Below are 12,971 nucleotides of genomic sequence, written 5' to 3' on the forward strand. Positions count from 1 at the left end.
AAAAAGGATATTAGGGAAGCTCAAAGGCAGTTAGAGAGGGAATATAGCAGACTAGCCAACCCACGGCATACCATATGCTGCATAATCAGGCCGGTTTTTAATGATTTTTAAGCAGAGGGAGAAAATTAACATTTGAAAAATCGGTAATGTAACAAATTAGCAAGAAAAGTAACATTGTAACAGTGCACAGAACAAACCAACACACAATCGTCCGTGACTGAAAACTGGCGCACCGTCCTCGCGCCTTCTCCTGCCAGATGAAGGGATGGGGGTGCACAGCGCAGAGTGTGGAATGGGAGGAAAGGAGAATGACGTCCATTCAGCTCCGTCCATCATGCTAGTCTGCTGATTTCTCGTTCAGTATGCACTGCCCGCTCATGTGCCCACCTCCAACACGTCACTTGAGTCGTCGTCTTTACATAGTCCAGATGTACCTGTGAGTGACGTAGACTTTTCATTGCTCTGTGCGTTTTGGCAGCTATTCTATATACTGTATAATCCACCAAGACACCCGACCACAGTAGTAGCGAGGTGTGAGGGGGGTGTGTACAAAGGTTTGGGACACAACCAGTCGGAGCGTATGAGTCGCACTTATTTGGAATTCCACGGTTTGCAGCCCGAATGGGGTTCAACAGCTTACCCACGCCGGGTAGACACACGCTCAATGTCATGCATAACTATTTATTGAATGATAAACACTTCTGGAAAGACACGGTTGTCTAAAACGGGTTGGTGTGAGAATCCAACAGTAAGTGAATGAAAAGATGGAACTCTGGAGAGAGCAAAATACAACACAATAGTGAACCCGCGGCTTAACAAACGCCGCATAATTTTTTATTGATGGTTGAACACTTCTGGAAAGACACAGTTGTCTAAAAAGGGAGGGTTTGGGGATACAACAGAAAGAGAATAAAAAGATGGAACTGTAGACTTTTCATTGCTCTGTGCGGTTTTGGCTGCCTTTATATATACTGTATAATCCAACCAAGACACCCGACCACGGTAGTAGCGAGCGGGGTGTGAACAAAGTGCAGGAGAATCTAAGAAGATGCATGTTTATTGCAGATGCGAATTGCTGCATGTAGCGTGTAAAACAGTTTGCTATGGTGCATGCGGGCGTGCGTCGTAACTGAAAACTCGGTTTTTAAATACTGCCTACTTCAGTGTGTTTTAACCTCAGTTGTAAAGAATGTTTTAAGGACCCCATGGGATACCCCTCGGTTTTGGTTGCTTTTCCATATATAATCCACCAAGATACCCGACCACGGTAGGAGGGGGGTGTGCACAAAGGGTAGGGACGTAATGAGTGGGAGCGTATGAGTGGGCGTGGCCCTGCGAGTTGTTGTCATATTCAATGGTCGTGGAGTTGGTAGGCGTGGCTCTTTCCTGCTTGCGCCATAGGTGCCTCACTTGTCGGCGGCTTAGTGAATCCACGCCCCTTCCGGCGTGCTTTCCATGGTTGTCTTGCCTTAGTGAATTATATATATATATATAGATAAGGCGAAAAATGACCCAAAAAGATTCTTTCAGCATTTTAGTAAAGGAACAGTTAAGAAGGAGGTGAAGTGTTTGAGGATTAGTAAAGGGGAATTAAAAATGCAGACAGTGAAATAGCAGACGTTCTAAACTTAAATTTTCCTGATGTCTTCATATGTAAGGAAGTGAACAATGTCCAGCAGTAACAGGAACTACTAAAGAGGTGCTGAGTGATTTGGAAATTGTAGAGGGAGAAGTACTGCTTAGATTAAAAAGATTGAAGTCAAACAAATGACCAAGACCAGATAATATTTATCCTCAAGTTCTTAAGGAGTATAGTGAGTACATATATAAACCCTTGATTTTTTTTTTTAGGAAGTGTTTGTGCACTGGGGAAATTATGAAGAACTAAAAAAAAAACAGCAATTATTATTCTCTTATATAAAAAGGACGATTGGTCAGATTTAAGCAACTGTGTGCAGTAAGCTTAAACATGCATTATTTGGGTAAATTAATGAAAGGAATTTTTAAGGATAATATTGAGCAGCACATGGCAAGAACACATGGGTTCGAAAGAGACGAAAAGACGTTTGAGGTTGTGTTTTATTAACAAACTGGAATTCTGTGTGGAAGCAACGCAATAATACAATCAAAAGGGAACATGTGATATTAATTTCTGTCTTTCAGAAAGCATTTGTTAAGGTACTAGATGAGAGGTAGAGCATCGAACTAAAAGAACTGGGTGGTCAGGCTGTAGTGTGTAGATGAATGCAGAACTAGCTAAAACACAGGTGGCAGAGGGCTATGGTGTGAAGAGCCCTATCAGAATTGGCTGATTGGGGTCCGTGCTGGGGTCACTGTTGTTTTTAATATGTACAGTATAAATAATTTGGATGCAAATATAAATAAGAAGCTGGTTAAGTCTGCGATGATACCAAGCTAGATGACCTGGCAGATTGATAGAAGTGTTTAAAATTAAGAAGGGAATTAGTACAGTGGATCAAGACTGTTACTTTAAAATGAGTTCATCAAGAACATGGGGACACAGTTAGAAACTTGTTAAGGGTAAATGTTGTAAAACATTAGGAAGATTTTCGTCACACAGAGAACCATAGATAATGTACATGGAATGAATAACCAAATAGTATGATAGACATTAGGACTTTAGGGACATTCAAAACTAGACATGATGTTATTTTTGACGAATTAAGTGGATTTGTTGAGCTGAATGTCCTGTTCTTGTCTAAATTTTTATTTCTAATAAGAGAGAAGAGAAGGACTAAGAGGTACAAATCTGTTTTAGATTGCAAAAAATATGGAGGATGATCTCAGAAAATGAAAAATCTGCAATCATTTTCATTATCTTTTAGGTCTAGATTCCAATTACAGCACTGATTGGAATGAAAACCTGCATCCATTTCAGACTTCCAGGACCGGAGTTGAGTACCCCAATCTAGGTGAATAGGATGGTAATACTTGTTGGACTGAGAGGCCTGTTCCCATCAAAATTGCTCTAATGTTAACCCCTTAATCCATGTTTAGGACTGTGGCTCAATGAAACATGCCTCAGCAGCACCAACCGACCTAGCACTCAGAATAATTGGTTAACGCATAAAAACAGTGGCAGATTTGTTCTGCACAGTTATTTAGTTTTTATGCCCACCAGGGGGAAGTCAGTCATTGTGTTATTCAGAGGCCCCTCTGATAAGTGCGTGACAGAAGCCCTGCTGGATGTAATCTCTCTCTTTTGTGTGTTATTTGAGGGGATCAAAGACATAAATACTGCTTAGTTGAATAGACTGTAGTCTTCCTCTGCATGCTTCATTTGCCTAAATGTAGTTTACATCGTAAGTAAACTTTGCATGGCCTGGATTAAAATTACAAAGGTCACAAGCTGGGACTTCGTCTCATTGTTGGCTTTATCAGCTCATGAGTACTTTGTTTCTGCCTTCTTTCACATATTTAGCCATTCTGCTGAAACCAAGAAGCTTCCCTGATGCAATTCATATTTAATGAACAATTTCTATGGCTTTATGGAGGAGACTGACCCAATTATATCAGGAAATCATTGCGTTCTTCACTTTTGCACAATGCTGCCTTGTCTTGTCCTTGTTTCTAATTAATATTTCACTTCTGATTATAGGTGCTTTTTAATGACTGAAAAGAAACCCCATGTCTGGCCCTGGAGAGGGGCATTGGTTTTCAGTCCAGTGTGCAACTCATTGTGAATGTGAGCTAGGGACGAGTTTTTGTCTTATGTGTTTAAAAAAAGCATAAGCTCATTAACAGACTTCAAAGTGTTTATTAAAAGAAGCTCCTGATTTCCCTGCGGTCTTAATTGGTGATAATGTTAAACCATCATTTGTGAAGAATCCATAATCATGCCTTGTAAAGGAATTCAGTAATCTCTGAAACAGGTGTTATTTATTTTTTTATTTTTTAAAAAGTGGGTTTTTTTTTGGTGCTTTTTGACTTCTGATTAAAATTGATTTAATGGGTCAGGCAATGTGGTGACACAGTGGTTCAGGTGGCATACTTACAGCTCCAAAGTCCTGGGTTCAAAAGCCCTCCCACATTGCTGCCTTTGTGGCCATAGTCTCCCGTGTGTGAATGTGTCCCCTTATTTATTCAGAAATGTACATTGCCACCTCTGAATTGGCTTGGCAGAAGTGAGCACAGGGTTGTGTGTAGGAGGGTATTTACACGTATAATGATTTCCTCCAAGATGAACTCTTTATGACCCATAAAGAGAGAAAGTATCTATCTATTATAAAAAAAATCCTGAGAGGGAGACTAGGGATTACAAGACGTGATCTTCTTGGAAGACAATTTGATATCCACGCAAGAGACACTTTAACATCACGCAAGACAAGTCAGTGAGACCACATTTAAAACAAGTTCTAGGATATCAGACCAAATAGTTGTTGGAATGCCCTTGACAGACAAACATCATGTGCTTCCAGCTCTTAAAACAACGACAAACAACAAGCAGAAAACACAGCTCGCCAGCAGAAACAAGCAAGCAGATGATCCAACTGCAACTTCTTAGTGTGCGTTCAGCCGCCCTTCAAAACTTGAGCAACAGAGACGCGAAGTGGCAAAAGGACAGCTGCAGTACAGGCTTTTGCATGATCGTCATGCAGCGTGACAAAAAGAACACGCAGCTTGCCAGCAGCAGAAAGACAGTGTGCGTTCAGCCGTCCCCCCTTCACAACATGGGCAGCATTATACGTCCTGTGAGAAAGATTTAACCATTCCCGGAGCCGGAAATACATGACAAGTATTGTTTTTACAAAAGTTGTAATATAAAAGTGAAAATAATGCATATATAACAATTCCCATGAAAATAACAATCTCTTTAAATTGTATCTTTGGTTAACCAAACCCGGGGGTGGCGAGCGAAGCGAGATCCAGCAAAAAATTGATGGAAACTTGCTAAAAGCGTCTACCTAATTGTCATTAGGCATGTTGATTAAATTTGCAGCGATACCCTGTAAGGCAGCTCTGAGGGTGAAGTGGTAAATGATAAGTTACTGTGAAGCAGTATTTCATCTTTCTTTTCCATTTCTTAAAGGTGTAAGTTGAGATTGTGAAGGCAGTAATCAAAAGAGAGTTACATTTTTATGATTCAAAATACACGTTGCATATTTTTCTTTCATTACTATATTGCTAATAACTGGTGTCATAGTCTGTCCCTGTTCTGAGCTTCTGCCCAGTTGGTGTTACAAAGATAGTTTTTTGTTAAACCTAAGATTTTGGGCAAGCAATTAAGATTATGGGTGAATGCAAGAAAAGGTTAAAAAGAAGAGCCATGTTTCATTTTGTATTTAATTTACTAACATTTCCTTTAACCTCCTTAACATTAAGTTTACCCTCAGATAAACAAGTCAAAAATGTAGAATTGTTTTCAGCAATTAAAAATGTTACTATGTGTATCAGAAACATGTCAATACCAAAACATCAACCTAAATACTACAGGAAAGATACAGTATATATAGTGTACATTACTGTTCTGATGGTAGACATCCTGTAAAATGTTTTGAAACAGTCATCAACATACAGCCCAACTTCGTAATTAGGATAGTAGAAGCATGTTTCTTTGTGTGCTTTTCTGATCATGTTTTTTTTCTGTTGCTTGAGCTTGAGAGGGCTAGAATGTCAGTGCCTGAACTGCATGATTGACGTGTCCATTTGTGTTATTTTTGGCTACTACAGCTCAAGGCTTAGTGCCTTCCACATTTCCCCTGACACGAACGACAGTAGCTGCATGGTGTACAGTAGTTAGGGGGGCTAATGTCTTTCTTTGTCTTTCTACTTGATTTTTTTCCTTTTTGATGCACACCTACTTGCACCTGGCTACATCATTACGTGAGTGAAGTCACCAGGCATATTACAGCAGTTCAGTCGCACAGTGCCTTATGCATCGGTTTCACTACCTGTGTCAACATCTGATGACCAATTCATATTGTCACTATCGCTCAATTCAACTTATGGTTCACTTTTAATTTGTTCTAAAATTGGCTTTACAGATTCTCATTTTCATGCCGTTGGCTGAAGACTCCACCCAACTCATGAATATTGATGAGTTAACTTAGCAGTGTCAAGCGCATCATTACATGTCCTAACCTAATTCATCTTAACCGTAATAACATAGCATTTCAAGCCCAAATCAGGCTTGGCATTTACATTGCTTATCATCAGTAGACAGGTGGCTCAGTGGTTAGCACTGCTGCCTTATAGTTAAAAACCCCAAGGTTCAAGCTGTAATTTTGCCAACGTTTCTGCTTTCACATTCTCTTAAAATAACAAAATAGTTTCTTCAGACTTCCAATAGATCACTCAGTGCATCTCATATGGAGATTTATTTGGCCTTTGGGATTAGCACGGCTGTTTCACAGCCTCTGAGTTTGGGGATTAAATCTCCATCTGATGACTACATGTGTGGAACATACACATTCTTCCTGAATCTGCATGGGGTGTTTCTTAAGGAGCTCCAGTTTACTTCCCACATTTCAAAGATGCCGGTGCTAAAGCAGTTGATGACTACAGATTTAGGTCCATTAGTGGGCGTATGCACAAGCCTGTTCAGTGTTGGACTGAAGCTCCATTGAGGTGGTGGTGGCCTTACCCTTTATGATGCTAAATTAGGTTCTGTCTTACATGTGACCTGATTTGAATTAAATGAGATTGATGCAGATTTTCAAAGAAAGTCAAATTTTTGACATTTTCTGTACACTTTCGTTAATAGATTTCATTTTAAATTGATAAATTTGCAGTTTTTACCTATTTGTCTACATTCAATAACCTATAATGACAACTGTCAATTCAATTTGCCACTGGTGAACTCTAATCAGGTTTTATACACATATCAAAGATAATGTAAGCAAACAGGATGCACCTGACAACAATTTGGTGTGCTTCAGCAACGGGTCTGAATACATTACAGGGACCTGTTTTCACTTTGGCATTAAAGAGTTTTTCTGTAGGTCATTGTCAAAAAGAAAGTTAAATTCACTGTCATTCAATATTGTACAGCAACAAAATGTGAAAACATCAAAGAGGATGAATATTTTTTTCTACTTTTAAAGGCACTGTATATACATTATATTTGACATCTTATCTATTGACTAAGCTGATGAACCCTCTTTTTCCAAATCAGGTTTGCAGAGACCTATCCGGGTAGCACTGGACACAAGTCAAGAAGCTGCTTTTGACAGGGTGGTAGTCTATACCACAGGACCCACTCGTACACATCCATATTCACACAGGGCCTATTTAGAATCGACAGTTTGTCCAACCTGCACAACCTAAAAGCTGTGCAGGTTAGCTTAATGAGTGTACACAAGATGAGGCCAGAGCCCTAACCTATTTTATTATAAACTTTATCCAGAAGCCAGTCCATTACTTGTGTATGTATTGTGTTTCCAGTCCTTCTCTTTTCCTAGAGTATATTTGCTGTTAGGGCTAAAATTTGTTGCCTCTGTGATCCATGCATGGAAACAGAAGAAATGAACCAGCTCCAGGTCTGGTGAATGAGTTACGATGGGCCATATGTAGTAGAAATGGAAAAGCTTCATGTCTAAAATTGAGTCTCCACAGAATATAGAGTATAATCAATTATCAGAACACATCAGAGTGTTCATGTATCAGTTACAACATAGGTTATATATAGCATGTCTGACTTGTAACAAAATGGGGGCAACTATTTTTCAAATCTATGAACCTTATTTCCCTGTGTTCGGCTCCCCTTGGTTTTGAGTTTTTTTTTTTTTTTTCTTTCCCTGGGCTGTCGCTTGCCAGTTTGATTGGAGCCACCTCATACATAAAACATAGGTCAGTACACAGTACAGTGAGTGTTTCACAACAGCACTGTCTCAGAAAAGCCTACACATTATTTAAATACAAAATGAACAAAAATATTCATGATTTTTAAGAAAAGCATTTTTTTTGTTTAAAGTTAGGCACACAATATCAGTAGTGTGTTAAATGCCCTTCATGAATATCACTTATTTGTGTGAAGCATGGAATTTGGGTGGGTAAGGAAAACAATTTTCTCTAAATTGTGCCTATGGCCTGCACTATTGTAATCAGGAATTTTTACTTTGAAGTGTCTGTGCTGCCTGCCAGCCTGTGGAGAACAAGGCTTGGGACTGGTGTGTTATCATTTGGATTTTTAATAAATAAATTAGTGTGACTGTGAAATGTATATTGTCAAAAGATGACAATGAAATGTAGTTCCTATTTATGAGATTATATTTTCAAGAACAGAGCCTTGGCATCTGCCTGGGGCTTGATGTGCAAAGCTTGTGAGGCTAGCCATCACTACTGCAGGAGCAGGAGTATACAGTAAGTTGGTAGCTGAAAAACAAGCTTGGTCAAGTGGAAAGTAGGAATGCTGTTGGAGGAAATTCAAGGAGCAAAGATTAGGTCTTGTGCACTGAAGATAACATAGAAAATATTCTAAACCCCAAGTTGACTTTCAGGGGTTATAAGTTCAAGTCTTGCTGGCTGAGTCTGCTGAGCACTAAGGTTTGGAATGAATTAGAACTTTCAGTTCTTATGGTCACTTTTGGAAACTCATTGTCCTCCTGTACTCTTATCCTCCCATTCATGACATATAAATGTTATTATCTTAGCTTAATACTTAACTGAAAATAGCCCATTGCAGCACAAAGCACTTAACCTTCATTTGGCAGATCAGAGTCTTCATTTAAACCTGAAAAATGTGCTGCAGCAAAATTGTTCAGAATTCCTTTGGAGAGATTAAATTGACTTTGTTATTCAAACATGGTTTTTCGATAAGCTGCTAAAGAGCAAACAAAACACCAGGAGGCGACCATATTTCATCTTCCTTTCAAAAACTACATGGTCTAGAATCATTTCAATTGACTGAATTTGGCCTACAAGAGGGTTTGAAGTAATGAAAGATAAAAAAATAAAATGGGAAGTAGCTGAAATGAGCACTCTATCCTTTGCTTATGATCCTTCTTTACATGCACCATCTATATGCTTCAATAATTCGTTTTTCAGGCACAAAACCAGTTACACATTTTTACTCAGGTCTGTTTTCCTGTGTTTTGTATTCATGGGCTCCTGAATTAAAGCTGTCATTTTCACATTTGAGGGCTGCTAAGTGGACTTTTTAGCAGCTACCGTTTACGTTGTTTTTCCTCTTGTTCATTTTACTGCTGCAAGGGAAGGAGTAGAAGCTTAAGCCCAGTATGTTTGTAGGAGAGAGTTCAGTGTGCTTAATTGGTTCCAGAGCTACACATAATTACACATTTTCCCATAACCTTCTTGTTTGCTCTTTGTAGTTTCACCTATACCCAGGGAACTATACTATACTTTACCGTGTTGTGAAATTTCTTTGCTGTTTTCCTGTTGTCATTTTTGAGCCTCTGTTTATTTAATTTATTTTTCATGTTTCTCATTGTTTTATCCTTCCATTCCAGCCCTGATGACATTGGTACCTGTTGGTATATCCTCCTGTCTGGTTCAGTGTTCATCAAAGAATCCATGTTTTTGCCAAGGAGCAGGTATGTCAGTCCAATAAAAATGTAAATGCAACTATTAAATGTCATCTTCAAACAATGCTTGAATAATCTGTTTTCTGTGTCATTATTTTGTTTGTGATACAGAAACTTTCAAGGTTGTGACATTAACATGCTCTAATGACATTAGTGATGTATTCAGTAAGATATAGCAGGCATTGAGTTTGCTTAGGCCTTGCACATAGGGAGGAAATACACGTAGAATCTTAACTGTTGGCTTGTCTGGGCAGCACAAGAGCTCTATGATTCCTTCGAGGAATTGAATGATGTTGCCGCATGATCCCCCTGCTCCCATTGAGCTGCTGTTTAAGAAGATGCACAACATGTCTTTGAAGGAGGAACAAAAAAAAAAACATAGACTAGTCCAATATTTGGTCACATTGATATAAAGTTTCAGATTGATGCAAAATTATAGAATACAATTTTATAACAGCCAAGATGTTTGTTGCCTCTTGAGGGAATAATGGTTACTGCAAGATATTTACAAATAGCAGACACAAGGGTAATCAAAATGCTCCCTTAATATAGTAAAGGAGTAATTACTGCATCTGTCAGCTGGGAATGAGATGGAAAACAAATACCCGTTTGTATATATACCACATGTTTCATCTAAAATAAGTACAAGGGTAAAGAGTAATGCTGTGTATGTTCTGAATGGGAAGTACTTAGGGAGGAGAAGTAGTCCTCTTCTGTGTTGCTAAGCCCTGTCTTTTTATACTAATATCTGTTAAGGCCATCAGGTGGCAGCACTGTTACATAGATTGGCATGTTATGAAGCAAGCCAGGGGCCTATGGAAGTGTAGAGTTTTTAAAATTAGAGTCACGTGTCTCAAGCAAGTGGGTGCAGTTGTGTGCTGCTAGGAAGCAGCCCTGCCCAAGAAGGTATACAAGAGCCAGAGTAGGATAGATGGGGAGAAAAAAAAAGAAATCAAGGAGAATTTGTGAAGAGCAAAATGCAGTCAAGAGTGTGAGCAGGTGTGACATTCAGGAGCAGGCCCCCAGAGGAGTGATAGGAGTGACACTTCAGGGGTGGGTTGCTCTTGCGTTTAGGGCGCTGGAGCGGGGACCCCGAGAGATGGTGGTAGGATGATGGATCCAGGCCTGGGTCAATTAATACGAGGTTAACTGCAACATTGACTGCACATGCTGCCTATGGAGCTGGGCTGGGGCCGATAAAAAAGGTTGACTACATATGCTGCTGATTCAGCTGCGCTATGGAGAAGCAAGAAGGCACTGAGACTTGCAGAAGAGAAGAAAAATAGCCTGATTTTCAACTATGTGCTTGTATTGTTGTTTTAATCTTAGTGTGAACTATTTATTTATTTATTTATTTTTGATTTGTACTTGCACAGAGGGGGGTTGTTTTTATTATATTATGTATTTACTTATTTGAAGAACTGCCCTGCATTTTGTTGAACACTGCTGGATTATGAAAATAAAATGAACAGCACTCTTTTAGTTTTTGTGTCCTCTTTGCACTATTTCATCTCAGTGGCTGTTGATGTCTGGGTACAAAAAGAGTTTTGATTTTATATTTTCAAATCATGTGAGAAGCTAGCATTATGTCACAACTATGTGAATTCAGGTTGTAAAAGTCATATGTTAGTTGTCGCACTGTGCTACCACATTCACATACATTTTCCCACTAAGAAGTTTGCATTTCCTCCGTTTCCTGTACAACACACGCAACAGGAGTAACTGTAGATGGATGTAAAATTTCCTTGGTGGAAGACCAGAATCTGGAACAGAGTAAGTGTTGGTAAGAGAGGGACAGTCAGTTTACTGTGTATGAAAGTAGAATTCCTAACTCAATAGTGTTCTGTAAGCCAATGAATAGTGAACAATGAGCTATGTTGAGCTGAATGGCGACTTGTTGTCAAAATACTGATGTTATCATTACTGCCAATGCTTCTTCACTGAAAGCAGAGATTGTCTGCAGTAAGGTCCGAAAATGTGGAGGAGTCAGACATTAGTTGTTTTGTTTTATTTCTTGTGGTCAAACAATATCCTTTTTTTTTTTTTTTTTTTAAAAGAATTCTGAGCAATACACGGCTTAAATGTTTCCTACAGTTGAACAAGGAAGTGCAAAATAATTTGATTTTATATGATTTTCAGGCGTCTTCATGACCTTCACTTTCCTCCTCAAAATCTTGAATATGCAAAAGCATGGGTGGCCTTATCAGCTCTGGCCTTTCTTTTTTCTTCCGTTTTAATTTGCCAGGAGATGATATGTTAATGGCACACCCTGTACTTGTGCAGGCGCTTGTCAAAAATCTTCAGAAAGCTTCTTTATGGAAATGTGAATAAGCATTCTATAGAGGGAATTATTTTTCAGAATCTGGTCCAAGTAATGTTGCCTGCTTTGGCAAATGAACTACAGGCCTGCCTATTGATTAACCTCCCATACACTCTGTAGAGTCACACTCAGTTATTTTCTAATGGTTCTGACTTCCTAAGTGCTTTGAGGACTGTTTCTTTTGCAGTGTGCAGATCCTCCTTTGTAATGCTAAGAATGTTTCTGATAAACCACACAGAAAAATGATTAGAAATTAAATAAGAGGCACACACTAGGAAGGAAGCACACCATAGAATGTTGTTATCTTATTTCTTTTGTACAGACTGTTCATTTATCTAAATACAGTAAAATAAACAGGAAACAATTCCATTAGCCAAGTGAAGACCATGTGATTTCAACAGTGTCCAATAACTGGCAATATAAACCTTCTGAACTGAAGTCAACCCACTTGACTTAAGTCCTGTTAAAAACAAGTATGAAAAGGTCACATAGCTGTCTATACTGGGACTGGTTTGACTGTTTTCTAGGTGTTTTTTTATTTTTTCCCCATGTGACTTTTGACAGTGAGGTTCAGTAATATTTTCTTGGGTAGGACATCAGTGTATTCTTTAACACTGTCTCACAATTTCAGCTGCAATATGTAACATTTTGCTTATTCACTTTACACTCTACACACAGACCCCAGCTCTCTCATCACTGGATAAGCAGCTTTTGAAAATGGGTATGCATTAGGGTGTAGTGGTCATAGCACAGGACCTCCATGTATAGTTGGATTTTAGTATGCACTCAGTGCTGCTGAGATAGATCCTAGCACACTCATCACTGGTTAAGCAGCTTTTGAAAATGGGTAGGCATTATGGTGTAGTGCTTATGGCACTGGCCTTGAAATCGTGAGGTTCCTTGGTCAATTTATGCATTTGCTTCATACGCTTCAATCTGAAAAAGTCAAACAACTTGTCTGTGCTTCACGTTGCAAACAAATCTGTAAACAGTTATGATGTGTCTTATGTATGTCACCTTGAATAATGGTAAATATGCAGAATAATAATAATGGATGTGTTGATGCATTTTTCAGGAAATAGTCCTGCAACATGCTTTGTGTCTTGCATAGGAAGCAAATACACAACAAGGTGCATGAAAGATGATGT

General features: G+C 38.9%; 1 protein-coding gene across 7 annotated transcripts in view; it reads left to right on the top strand.

Annotated features, from left to right (window-relative positions):
- rapgef2 (Rap guanine nucleotide exchange factor (GEF) 2) overlaps positions 1 to 12,971 on the top strand; it is a 388,985-nt gene that overhangs the window by 175,570 nt on the left and 200,444 nt on the right. For all 7 annotated transcript variants that reach the window (XM_039750324.1, XM_039750318.1, XM_039750321.1 and 4 more), the window contains exon 4: positions 9,429 to 9,512. In XM_039750324.1, coding sequence (XP_039606258.1) covers positions 9,429 to 9,512 — 84 coding nt within the window. The remainder of the gene's footprint in view (positions 1 to 9,428; positions 9,513 to 12,971) is intronic.

The sequence above is a fragment of the Polypterus senegalus genome, chromosome 4, assembly GCF_016835505.1.
Source record: "Polypterus senegalus isolate Bchr_013 chromosome 4, ASM1683550v1, whole genome shotgun sequence".
Lineage (NCBI taxonomy): Eukaryota > Metazoa > Chordata > Cladistia > Polypteriformes > Polypteridae > Polypterus > Polypterus senegalus.